The sequence below is a fragment of the Phanerochaete carnosa genome, assembly GCF_000300595.1.
Source record: "Phanerochaete carnosa HHB-10118-sp unplaced genomic scaffold PHACAscaffold_2, whole genome shotgun sequence".
NCBI lineage: Eukaryota > Fungi > Basidiomycota > Agaricomycetes > Polyporales > Phanerochaetaceae > Phanerochaete > Phanerochaete carnosa.
Window position 1 is genome coordinate 2,212,949 of NW_006767629.1, and position 10,581 is coordinate 2,223,529.

At 54.6% G+C, this 10,581-nt stretch overlaps 3 protein-coding genes across 3 annotated transcripts; all 3 read left to right on the forward strand.

The window, feature by feature from the left end:
• Positions 1–465: 465 nt before the first annotated feature.
• On the forward strand, positions 466–1,380 carry PHACADRAFT_157776 (uncharacterized protein; the record flags this gene model as incomplete). The annotated part of the gene is given in 8 exon segments (XM_007391908.1): positions 466–492; positions 512–515; positions 550–680; positions 741–883; positions 937–976; positions 1,027–1,069; positions 1,125–1,289; positions 1,343–1,380. 8 exon segments carry the CDS (start codon positions 466–468, stop codon positions 1,378–1,380), a joined length of 591 nt encoding a protein of 196 aa, XP_007391970.1.
• A 3,688-nt stretch (positions 1,381–5,068) lies between these two features.
• Positions 5,069–6,925, forward strand: PHACADRAFT_249878 (uncharacterized protein). Its single transcript, XM_007391909.1, has 7 exons — positions 5,069–5,259; positions 5,314–5,466; positions 5,530–5,647; positions 5,704–5,789; positions 5,838–6,422; positions 6,474–6,503; positions 6,564–6,925. The coding sequence occupies exons 2-5, from the start codon at positions 5,328–5,330 to the stop codon at positions 6,299–6,301; spliced, it is 807 nt and encodes a 268-aa protein (XP_007391971.1). The 5' UTR covers positions 5,069–5,259; positions 5,314–5,327; the 3' UTR covers positions 6,302–6,422; positions 6,474–6,503; positions 6,564–6,925.
• A 1,098-nt stretch (positions 6,926–8,023) lies between these two features.
• On the forward strand, positions 8,024–10,500 carry PHACADRAFT_249882 (uncharacterized protein). The gene is made up of 4 exons (XM_007391910.1): positions 8,024–8,387; positions 8,443–8,560; positions 8,613–9,304; positions 9,370–10,500. Exons 1-4 carry the CDS (start codon positions 8,054–8,056, stop codon positions 10,176–10,178), a joined length of 1,953 nt encoding a protein of 650 aa, XP_007391972.1. The 5' UTR covers positions 8,024–8,053; the 3' UTR covers positions 10,179–10,500.
• The last annotated feature ends 81 nt before the right edge of the window (positions 10,501–10,581 follow it).

The window sequence follows — 10,581 nt, forward strand, 5'->3', positions numbered from 1 at the left end:
GTAGTGCTAAGCCAATTTGCTTGTATGCCGTGGATTTGTTGACCAATATCTCATGTATATGAACTAGGATGCCTGTATATGTGCTATGAGGAACGAGAAGCAAGTTTGAGCTCTTGTAAAGTATAAGACTGGCCATTCTGGAACCGCCGAAGAGGACAAGCGGTGCAAAGCGACGCCGCACAGCATGCAAACAGGCGGGACAAGAGTTTACAGTAGGCGCCAGTGGGTCCCTCACGATCAAGCGCCCTATAAAGCGGCAAAGCGGCAAAGCGCGGCAACACGCGTGAGAAATCGATATAGTCTGGTAACGAGCTTACAGCCTCGACCACCGCACTGCACAGTTCCCCCACACTGCTTGTCCCCAACTACTACCACCTAGCATGTCTGCACCAGTTAGTTCGTCTTTCCTAGAGATCTCCTGCTGTTGGACTGAACGTTTATGTATCATGGATTAGCACGAGGAAGATGACTTCGTTACCACCACCACCCCAGGTACGCTACATGATGCCAGACGTGTAATGACCATCAACTGAGGTCCCCTCTTCATAGGCTACAAGCCCGGTGCCGCAAAGTCCATCGATGAGTATGCTAAACTCGATGCCGAGGATGAGAGCCTGGCACGGTGGAAGGCCAGTCTTGGTATTGTCCCTGGAGCATCCACCCCTGCTTCCGGCCCTAAGGTACGCGTTTTACCCTTCACTTTTGTGTTGCAATCATCGTCTGACCTGTCATTTCTACAGTTCACCATTCTTTCTCTCGAGCTCGTGTCCCCCTCGATGCCACCCGACCATACCCTCATCATGGACCTTCAGGACTTGAGCCAGCCGAAGCTCGACGCCCTGAAGAAAACCACTTTCACGATCAAGGAGGGTGTTGATTACAAGTGCGTGCTTCCACTCAAAGCGCTCTGCATCTTTCGCTCAACTGTCTACCTAGTGTTCGAATGACCTTCAGGGTCAACCACAGCATTATCTCCGTACGTCGTCCTTTGAAGCATTCTATAATGCCGCACTGACTGCTCCTTAGGGCGTCAGGTATATCCAGATCGTCAAGCGAGCCAACATAAAAGGTAGGCTCATACTTGCGCCGAACAACCCCAGATAATTCAACGCGTGATGATGCAGTGGACAAGCTGGATCAGATGCTCGGCTCGTATGGCGTCCACCCCAAGGGTGAGCCTTACGTCAAGAACTTCGACACCGAGGAGTCTCCTTCGGGCCTTCTTGCACGCTCTGGTTCTTACAGTGTCCGAAGTCGTGTAGTCGACGATGATGGAGAGGTTTTTGCTGGTGCGTGACTCATCGTTCTCGGCCTCGTGTGCTTCACTGATACGCGGTTTCAGATTGGGAATGGTCTTTCAAGCTCGGAAAGGAATGGTGACAGATCCCAGACGTACAGCAGGCTTCTGTTCCGTTCACTCGCATTTTCTACTCGCATCGATGCATTGGTCGTTTATCAAACCACAGCTCTCCTGGTCAGATATATATTTCTCGTTGGGAATATACAATCAAATCTTTGTCTGCGTTGGGATGATCTCCAACCTTGCGTGTTCCAGCATCCTGTTCTCATTCTGCATTGCGAGCACGGCGTTAGGTGGCTCCTGCCTCTCCTCATGCAGACGTCTGTGTTCTCGTCTGAAGAGAACGCGTCAACTGAAAGTGCCCCCGCGCGCAGGCTTGTCGGCACCTATGTCACTCAAGCCGGCATTCTTCCAAGTTACCGATACGATTCTCGCTGTGCCTTCAGGTTTCGCGGACTGTAGCTCTTTTCCAGCCCTCTGAACACCCGACGGCCGTCGCACGCTGTTCAATAGATCCATCGCTAGGTCACATTAACCTTACGGCCTTATTCCGTGTGCTCACTCAGGATCGGGATTGAAAAGCCCGACGCCCTATACCATGGCCGATCACCGTCGTGCTGACGGCGTTGCGGCCATCCTCCCAATGTCCAAGCTCGCTCCAATTCCCGAAAGGTTTGCCTGATTGCTGCGCCTAAACCCACTGTTTCTTGACACTAAAAAAATCGTTGTGGTCTAATATGGGCCAATGCTTCTGTCGATAGAGGCTTCCGCATGACTGTGCGTAGTAGACAGAGTTAGAGCTCTATGTGTATTGCAGGGGTTATTTTTCAGCCTCCTGCTCTGGTATTGTCAAATACCCCTCCATCTCATCTCCCTCAGCATAACTTCGATGACAGGTCCTGTTTGTCCTTGTTATACTGCGGCTCGATTCTATTCGGCCATCCACAAGGCTCTCTGAGCTGGAGAACTTCAAATCGACGGTGAGAGTCTTGGGTGACTTTGAAGTGCTACTGCCGGCCGCGTATAATCAAAACGGTTACACAACAAGGATGGATCGAAGTTGTCGAATCAAATTCCAGCCAGTTGCGAAACGATAGGCCACCCCAGGTTTTTTCCGTTGCAGCAATTGCAGTTCCGCTCGGTGATCTCCTTGCATCACGCAGCAGACGTTTTGCCGTGCACCGTCGTAAGCGTTGAATACTGACTGCGGGTGCGCCTTGTGCTATTTAGGAATGTGTCGCCAAAGGTTGACCAGTGTAAGGAAGCAGAGGCATCGGGGTTGTGAGCTTTGGATGCGACTCGTTCAGCGGTTCACCGTCGTTCACGCTCAGCGCTCACAAGGCCGATGAGCGTCCGATGGTGTCAGGCGTCTCGCTCTGGATCTGGGTCGGAGCATCAGTCACTGTACTAGCTAAGGTTTCAAAGTGGCCTATCGTTTCGCAACTGGCTGGAAACCTTAGCTAGTACAGTGACTGATGCTCCGACTGAGAGATAGTGAGATACAGGGCGGCTACATGGCCGCCTGGCACCATCGGACGCTCATCGGCCTTGTGAGCGCTGAGCGTGAACGACGGTGAACCGCTGAACGAGTCGCATCCAAAGCTCACAACCCGCGAGATCTCCCGCCCCCAGTTTTCAGACATTATTGTCTGAATCCGACCGGGAGGAGGTAGCCCCGGCTCCGTATGCTGCACAAATAGTTGCAGCATGGCCATGCTCACCGTTAGACAGTGAGCAATGAGACGTTTTGGTCTTTGATTTTGTCTACTATTTATTGGAGCCTCGGACTCCTGCGCCACTATGGACACTGATATTCATTGCGCACGGACGCTAGTAGACAGGTGTACATTACCCTCCGTAGGTAGCACTTTAAATTCGGGAGAGGAAAAAAAAAGCTCACAACCCCGATGCCTCTGCTTCCTTACACTGGTCAACCTTTGGCGACACATTCCTAAATAGCACAAGGCGCACCCGCAGTCAGTATTCAACGCTTACGACGGTGCACGGCAAAACGTCTGCTGCGTGATGCAAGGAGATCACCGAGCGGAACTGCAATTGCTGCAACGGAAAAAACCTGGGGTGGCCTATCGTTTCGCAACTGGCTGTCATAGGAAAGGCGAGATCTAGCGTCTAACGGCGCGCTCACGTTGGTGCGCTTGCGCCGTGTCTACCGCGGTCGCAGCGTCGACCGAGACGGACAAGCCGTCTGCCCATGTTGCGCTGGGTAGCTCTATGCTCGCTCAGGATGCAACATCCGGGAGCTCGCAGGCAGGCGCGCCCGGCACGCCCCTCGCAGCCAAGATCTCGCGGGAGGTGCATACTCGCACGAAGTGTGTGCGGCTCATTGAAGGCCGCACGTCAGGCTGGCCTCAATTGTCTATTCGAGCTTCACCTTGCAGCAAGCCCATCGTCGTTGGGCGAGGGCTTCTGCGAACTATTCCGCGAAGAGGAGCAGGCGAAAATACGAGAGTCACATACTGAACACGCTCGTCTACGCGGAGTACGAGCCTCTAGGCGCACTCTTCTCTCACTCGTCGAAGTACCTCGGCAAGATGGTCTACCAAATGCTGGACTGTGAGTCAATATCACTCGTGGCAGTGGCTCAAGTTATGAATTCCGACGTCTCCTTCCTTGTCAGGTCTACATGACCTGCGCTACAATGCGTTTATTTTGCATCATGATGTCAACTACAACAGCATCATGGTCGCCAGGAACGGTGTCGACGGCACGTCCCAGTTCATTCTTACTGACTTCGACCTTGCGACTCGAGTGACGGCAGACGGGCAGCCAGTAGCAAGCCCGGCCCCGTCATTGAAACATCACAGGGGTGCGCTGCCGTTCATGTCACGGAAGCTCCTGTTCGACTCCATTTTTGAAGGTCTGCTGACACGACTCCCACACCCCATCATTTGCGATACGATTACGAATCACCGGTCAACGTGACGCCGTCAAAAAACAGGCAGCGGCATGGGGGTGCGGGACATACTACGAGCTGTTTAGTAGCAAGAGACCGTTTCTCGCAGCTATCGGGGGTCCCAGGTCGCTGCAACTCATGCCGCTTTCTCCTCTTTTCCAACCGTGGCGTCCGTTCTTCCAAGCCTGGCTGAATGTCGTCAGGCTCCCGCGCGGGGGCCGGTGCGGTGATTTTCTGAGCCTTACTGACGACAACAGTGATACTGGAGATGGGTGCGGGAGCCGCCAAAAAATACTCCCGGCGCTGCGTGAAGCAGAGCAGCCCATCGCAAACACGTTTCTGTAGCGTGTGCGATACCTGAACATACAATATTAATCTGAATATATACGTTGCATGCCAAATGCTTCCGAGATGTCACCTAGTCGCAGTCGTTACTGGTAGCACACTTCAGCTCTTCGATAAGCTGTCGAACTTCGGAGTCTATCGCGCTCTGCGTGCCGATCGCGTCCGCAGGGGTCCGTTGACTGGCAGGAAAAGAAGAGGAAAGAGGAAAGATCGTGTCCACAGGCAGACATTCGTGCTTAGTGGACTCCAGCCGAGACACGATATTATTTGCGGCGGGCCTTGCTGTCTTAACAAGCGGTTAGGTAGGCATTCAAATATCCAGCGTTCAGCCGCCGAGATCAGAGCCTGAGATGTTTATGATGCGGCCAAATAACCTCTATCTGCAATTAGCGCCCACGGCTGCATGGAACCATGAACGCACTTCTTCGTGTCCACGCACTGTCATCTCACAACGTGCGATGCCGACCTAACAGTCTCTTACAACGCACCCAGCTCTTTCACCTAGCTCGCAGAGCCTCATGGCTTGCGCCAGGTCTCCGAAAAATTGCCCGACGAGGGGTCGCGACTGAGTCGGCCACTCTGAAGCCTCCTGCGGTGCCCGCGACATGGATTGACCGCGCACCCGCCAAGTTGCGTCCGTACCTCTACTTGACGAGAATAGACAAACCCATTGGGACGCTGCTGCTGTTCTATCCGTGCAGTACGTCACCGCTCGAGGCTGCCTTTTGCTGTGTTCCGCTGACGGCGTAGTTAGCATGGTCGATAACCATGGCGTCGTACGCTGCGCAGGCGCCAGTCACCGCGCCGTTGACGTACATCAGCCTGTTTGGACTCGGGGCCCTCATCATGCGGTCCGCAGGGTGCACGATCAACGACATGGCGGACAAAGACTTTGACAAGGCCGTCGGTGAGTCGGGCGCTCCTGGCTAAATAAAGCGCAAATTCCGCTCACGGCCCGTATTACATGAAGACAGAACGAAGGACAGGCCGATCGCTAGGGGCGACCTCACGCGTCGGCAGGCGTTTGGCTTTTTGGGCCTTCAGCTCACGGGTGGTCTCGCAGTCCTGACGCAGCTGAACTGGTACAGGTGCGTATATATGCATGTTCTACATACATTTCTGTTGAACAATCTGTCGTTTGCAGCATATTACTGGGGGCATCTTCGCTTCCCATCGTTTCTCTATACCCGTTCATGAAACGCTTTACGTACTGGCCGCAAGCCGTGCTAGGTAAGCACGCACCGTGACCGTGACTACTCCGCCCTTCACGTGTTCTAGGACTGGCCTTCAATTGGGGCGCGCTACTCGGGTGGTCCGCTGTGGCAGGCACGCTCGACCTGGGTGTCGCGCTCCCGCTCTATGCGGGCGGCTTCTGCTGGACGATTGTTTACGACACGATCTACGCACACCAAGACAAGGCCGACGACGTCAAGGTCGGCGTGCGCTCGACTGCGCTGCTCTTTGGTGAGCACACGCGGACGGTGCTCTCCGCGTTTTCGGCATCGTCTGTGTCGCTTATCACGCTCGCGGGATATATGAACGCGCAGAGCCTGCCGTTCTATGCCGGCGTCGGCGTGGCAGCCGCGCAGCTGGCAAGGATCGTCTACAAAACCGATTTCAACAGCCGACCGAGCTGCTGGAAGGGCTTTGTTGGCTGCGGTATTGCTGGCGCCTGGATATGGGCTGGCGCATTGGCAGACTACGGATTGATGATCTCGGGTGTTCAGGCTACATTGTGGTAATGTAGTGTCTCTATTCTTTGTTGTCTGCCTTACCTGTCTTATGTGTACGCCTCATTTGTCTGATCACGACGATCACGACGATCACTATACGCGTACTAGCCCACGCTGTTTGAGATCGACACTGTATGTGGCTCAGACAGGTCGAAATATACCAAGCGAGACCTGGACTTACAAGCTCTCACATGGGGATCGCTAAATTAATCTTGGTAAAGCCAGAAGTATTTTTAGGACATGTTGGCACGATGTGCACGGAACCGCCAACCTGCAAAGCTTGGCAAAGTATCTTTGATACCTTGTATTCTATTTGCAGGGGACGCGAACATCGGAAGCCTAAGGCTTCATTTTCATCGACGGATAACTGCGCGCTGCGCGCACAGTCGTGTGGGGTCTGCGGTTCTGGATCAAAAGCGCCAAATGTCTCGTTTCAGCCACATTGAGGCGCACCTTTTTGCGCGACGCGCAGGTGAGTGTGCTAAACTCGCGCTCGCGCCTCCCGGCTGCCCCGGCAGGCAGATTTAGGGACTCGGTCCCGCCGGCCGACAAACGCCGCTAGTAAGCTGCTGTAGTATCCATGAGTCAAGACCCAGGGCGTTACAGACTGATGTCCGCCGATGTCCGTTCAACGAACGCACTTCGGTCGGCTATATTCCAAGCTTTACGTGCTTGCTTGGAATCGAGTACACGCGACTTTGACGCGTCAAACGCGAGGCGCATCGGTCCAAGGGAGTGTGGGGGTAGTGAGCTGGACTGACATGCCAAGTATCCGAAGCAGATCGGCGCGGAAATCACGCGCGCGCGCCGGGAGCGATGGCTAGACAAGCTGAAGTTGCTAATACACTATGACTCAGTGGGAAAGGCGTCCGGTGTAACTTAGAACAGAAAGAACACGGATGTTATCATACTGACCTCAGTATGTCGTTTTCGGGACCACAAAACGGCGAAGAGATGTCATCAGTGAGTCGCGACCCTCGGCATTGTTCTCGGAATTCAGATAGAGGGTGGGTGTGGACTAGGACGAGGATGGATGTATCGAGACTGGTCGAGGTTTCACGCGTCTGCGTCAAGCGGAAAGGAGAGACTAGTCTGTTTGGCTCGGGCGAGAGAGCCCGCGTGCATGCGCAGAAGCCCCTATGCCGTGAGCGGTGTGCATCGAACCGCAGGCAGCAGCAGAGCTGGTCGGTGGCCAAACTGCGCGGAATCGACCGCGGCTATCCCTCTAATATATATGCGCTCGTGAGCCCAGGTGAACGTTAGCGCGCGTCAAATGCGGGCTGCTGTGCCGAGGTGCCGCAAACGCGGAAGAGGACGATCATGTCCGAGACTGAGGATGACGCACGACGGCCGACGCCGGTGAGACAGCGGCGGCGGTTTGTTTGACGTCTTTGGGTCAGGGTCATGTTTCGAAACTGAAACGATACCCGGTAACGGCGGCATGGGGAGAGGAAGGGGGGAAACGCAGGGAGCACGCGGAAATAGCTGAGGAGGTAGGAGGGCAGTACGCTGATGCACAGGAGGTGAGTCATCCACAATTGTGCCGTTTACGAAAATGATCCAGAACTCGTCGGACAGCCTACTAGCAGGGCTGGTCTTAAGCTTCTCGACGATTCCCCTGCCGCGTCCGATCCTAGCCGCACAATACACCCACTTTTATACCCGTGCCCCGCCCGCCCTCTTTCCCCTCCGCCCCGCATTCTCCTCCCTCCGTTTCGTACTCTTCTCCCTTTCCCTCGCCTCCCTTCTCCAACTATCACCATGCGGGCACAGCGGCACGTCCTCCTCTTCCTTGTCCCCGCGTTCGCAGCCGCGCTTGCTTTCGCGGCCCCGTCAACGGACGACTTCGGGAGCGCGATTACCTCATCTCAGGAGCGCGCCCTGGTTCGGAGGCACGGAGACATGCACGAGAATATGCATGCTGCACCGGTCATCGAACTGAACGAGACCAAGCTCCTCATGTACCATCAGCCAACTCCGCCATCCTACTACACCATCGACTTTGAAGATGACTCGGGTGCTCCGAGGTACCCAGGCTTTATGATCCTTCATATCTTGTTCATGTCCCTCGCCTTCTTCGGAGCACTTCCTGTCGGTTAGTGTAGCATCCCGTTTCAATATGGGTGACGCGTACTCAAAATCCTTGTCAGGCATTGCACTCCGCTCCGTCAAGCATGCATGGCACGGACTTACTGTGGTTCTCTTTTGGGCGTTTGTAGTACTTGGACTGGCTTCGAATGGGATCTATCGCAAGTTGACACCCGACATGTGAGTACACCACGATTCCGACTCTCGTGATAGTGTCTGAACGCCGTCCTAGGTATGAAGGGCAGACGCATGGTTCGCAAGGCTATTTCGTCCTCTTTGTGGCGGCAGCGATTTCCGCACTCGATTTGATCGCCCTGGGCGGGCGTCTAGTGTCCTACATCAGGAGCATCAGGTCCGGCGAAGAAAGCTTCACTTTCAAGTCGTGCTGGAACACCGTAGTACTTGACCGCGAAGCGCCTGTGCGTGGCGTTGGTGCCGAGTATACTGGCCTCGCATCAGAGGAGCCAGAGGAGCCAGAGGACTACGAGACTGTCGAGCTCAAAGCGAGGGAGGTTGAAGACGATGGCGCGGCTGAACCCATCCACGTGCGCCGTGCTCAATCCGTGGTCCCGATTGATTCGACGCCCAGCCCCCGATCGTCGACCGAGGACCATGCTCAGTGGGCTAACAATGCGCCACGACACGCCGCATACCCGCAGGACGCATCTTCGGACCACACAATGTTCGAGCGCACGCATTCGCAAAGAGGCTCTGTTCACTCGGATGAGACCCTTCAAGATAACGTCCACAGCAGCTTGAAGTTCAGCAAGATCGCGATTCTGAAGATGATCGGTCGCGGTACTTTTGCTACCGTTGAGCGTACATTGGTCTTCGCTGGTTATTTCCAGCTCATTACCGGCATTGTCATCTACACCGGAGGTTGCCGCCAGAATTACACTAACGGCTGCCTTGCGCACTTAATTAGTGAGAATATCTGTTGGGCTTTCTTTGCGTTTCATTACTAACCGTGTTCGCATCTACGTTTATAGAGGGTGGAATCTTTTGGTGTTACGGCCTTGCCACGTTCGGTCGTTTTCTCGGCTCCTTCTCTGAACTCGGTTGGGCGTGGAACCGCGCCCCCAGCGGCAACTATCCTTCGGCAGAATTTACCGAGTCATTTGTTATCTTCCTTTACGGCATTACCAACACCTGGATGGAGCGCTTCGGCGCACATCCTGGAGACCCATTCACCACCAAGGAAGTACAACACATCTCCATCGCCGTCATGTACTGGTTCGCCGGCCTCATTGGTATGGCTATCGAATCCAAGCGCGTTCGTCGCTGGCTCGCTTCAAGTGCAACGGCTGCTCTTCCAAAAGCTAGTCGTTCACAAGAAGCTGTCGCGGAGCCACCGAGCTACATCGCGAGCTTCAATCCCTTCCCCGCACTTTGCATCGGCATTACCGGCGCTGCCATGGCTGCGCATTTCCAAGAGTACTTGTTCCAAGTACAAATTCACCAGCTTTGGGGCAACCTCCTGACCGCGTTTGCCGTTCTCCGCTGCGTCACCTACTTCTTCCTCTGGCTCGGCCCCCCGCGCAGTATCTTGCCTTCTCGCCCACCCACCGAAGCTCTCGCATCCTTCTTCCTCTCGTGTGGCGGCCTTGTCTTCCAGTTCTCCACGGAAGAAGTTACCATTGCCGCTATGCGCCGTGGCCACGACGATATGATGATGTTCCTCAACGTCGCCGTCGCCGTTACCTGCTTCGCGTTCTGCTGGGCTCTCTGCATTGTCGCCTTCAAGGGCTGGCTGAAAAGTCATTCGCAGAGGACTGTGAAGTTCCACAGCTCAGCGTAACTGGGCGCCACGAAGACTCCGCTAGATTTAACGACTATCCTATCTTCGCATACCACGCCAGATGGCACGATTACTTTACGTTCCTCGCAATTTATTGAACATGCGCGATTTTTGCCCAACGACCTCCTCATGTCCCTCCCGCTATCGCAACATTTCCATTCCGTCCGCAGGGCTTCCTTCGCGCTTGATGTCGTTGTGACTGCACCTTGCATTTAACTTAAGTCTTTTCTCGCCGCACGTCATGTGGATGTCTACCGCATTCTGCTCTCCTCCACGCACATTCCCGTATTGTACAGCTCCCTGTTCCCACTGTAGCGCTCCCCCCCGTCCTGACTTGTTTTTTTTTTTGGCCCTGCTGTATTTGTGAATATTCGTAGAGGATTACTGGCTATTCGATTGAAGA

Excerpts from the sequence above, each read along its gene's own strand:
- PHACADRAFT_249878 (XM_007391909.1), top strand. The coding sequence starts at position 5,328 with ATGGCGTCGTACGCTGCGCAGGCGCCAGTCACCGCGCCGTTGACGTAC. Across the intron at positions 5,648-5,703 it reads ACGCAGCTGAACTGGTACAG|CATATTACTGGGGGCATCTT; the intron begins GTGCGTATATAT and ends TGTCGTTTGCAG. Across the intron at positions 5,790-5,837 it reads CTGGCCGCAAGCCGTGCTAG|GACTGGCCTTCAATTGGGGC; the intron begins GTAAGCACGCAC and ends CACGTGTTCTAG.
- PHACADRAFT_249882 (XM_007391910.1), top strand. The coding sequence starts at position 8,054 with ATGCGGGCACAGCGGCACGTCCTCCTCTTCCTTGTCCCCGCGTTCGCA. Across the intron at positions 8,388-8,442 it reads CTTCGGAGCACTTCCTGTCG|GCATTGCACTCCGCTCCGTC; the intron begins GTTAGTGTAGCA and ends AATCCTTGTCAG. Across the intron at positions 8,561-8,612 it reads CGCAAGTTGACACCCGACAT|GTATGAAGGGCAGACGCATG; the intron begins GTGAGTACACCA and ends ACGCCGTCCTAG.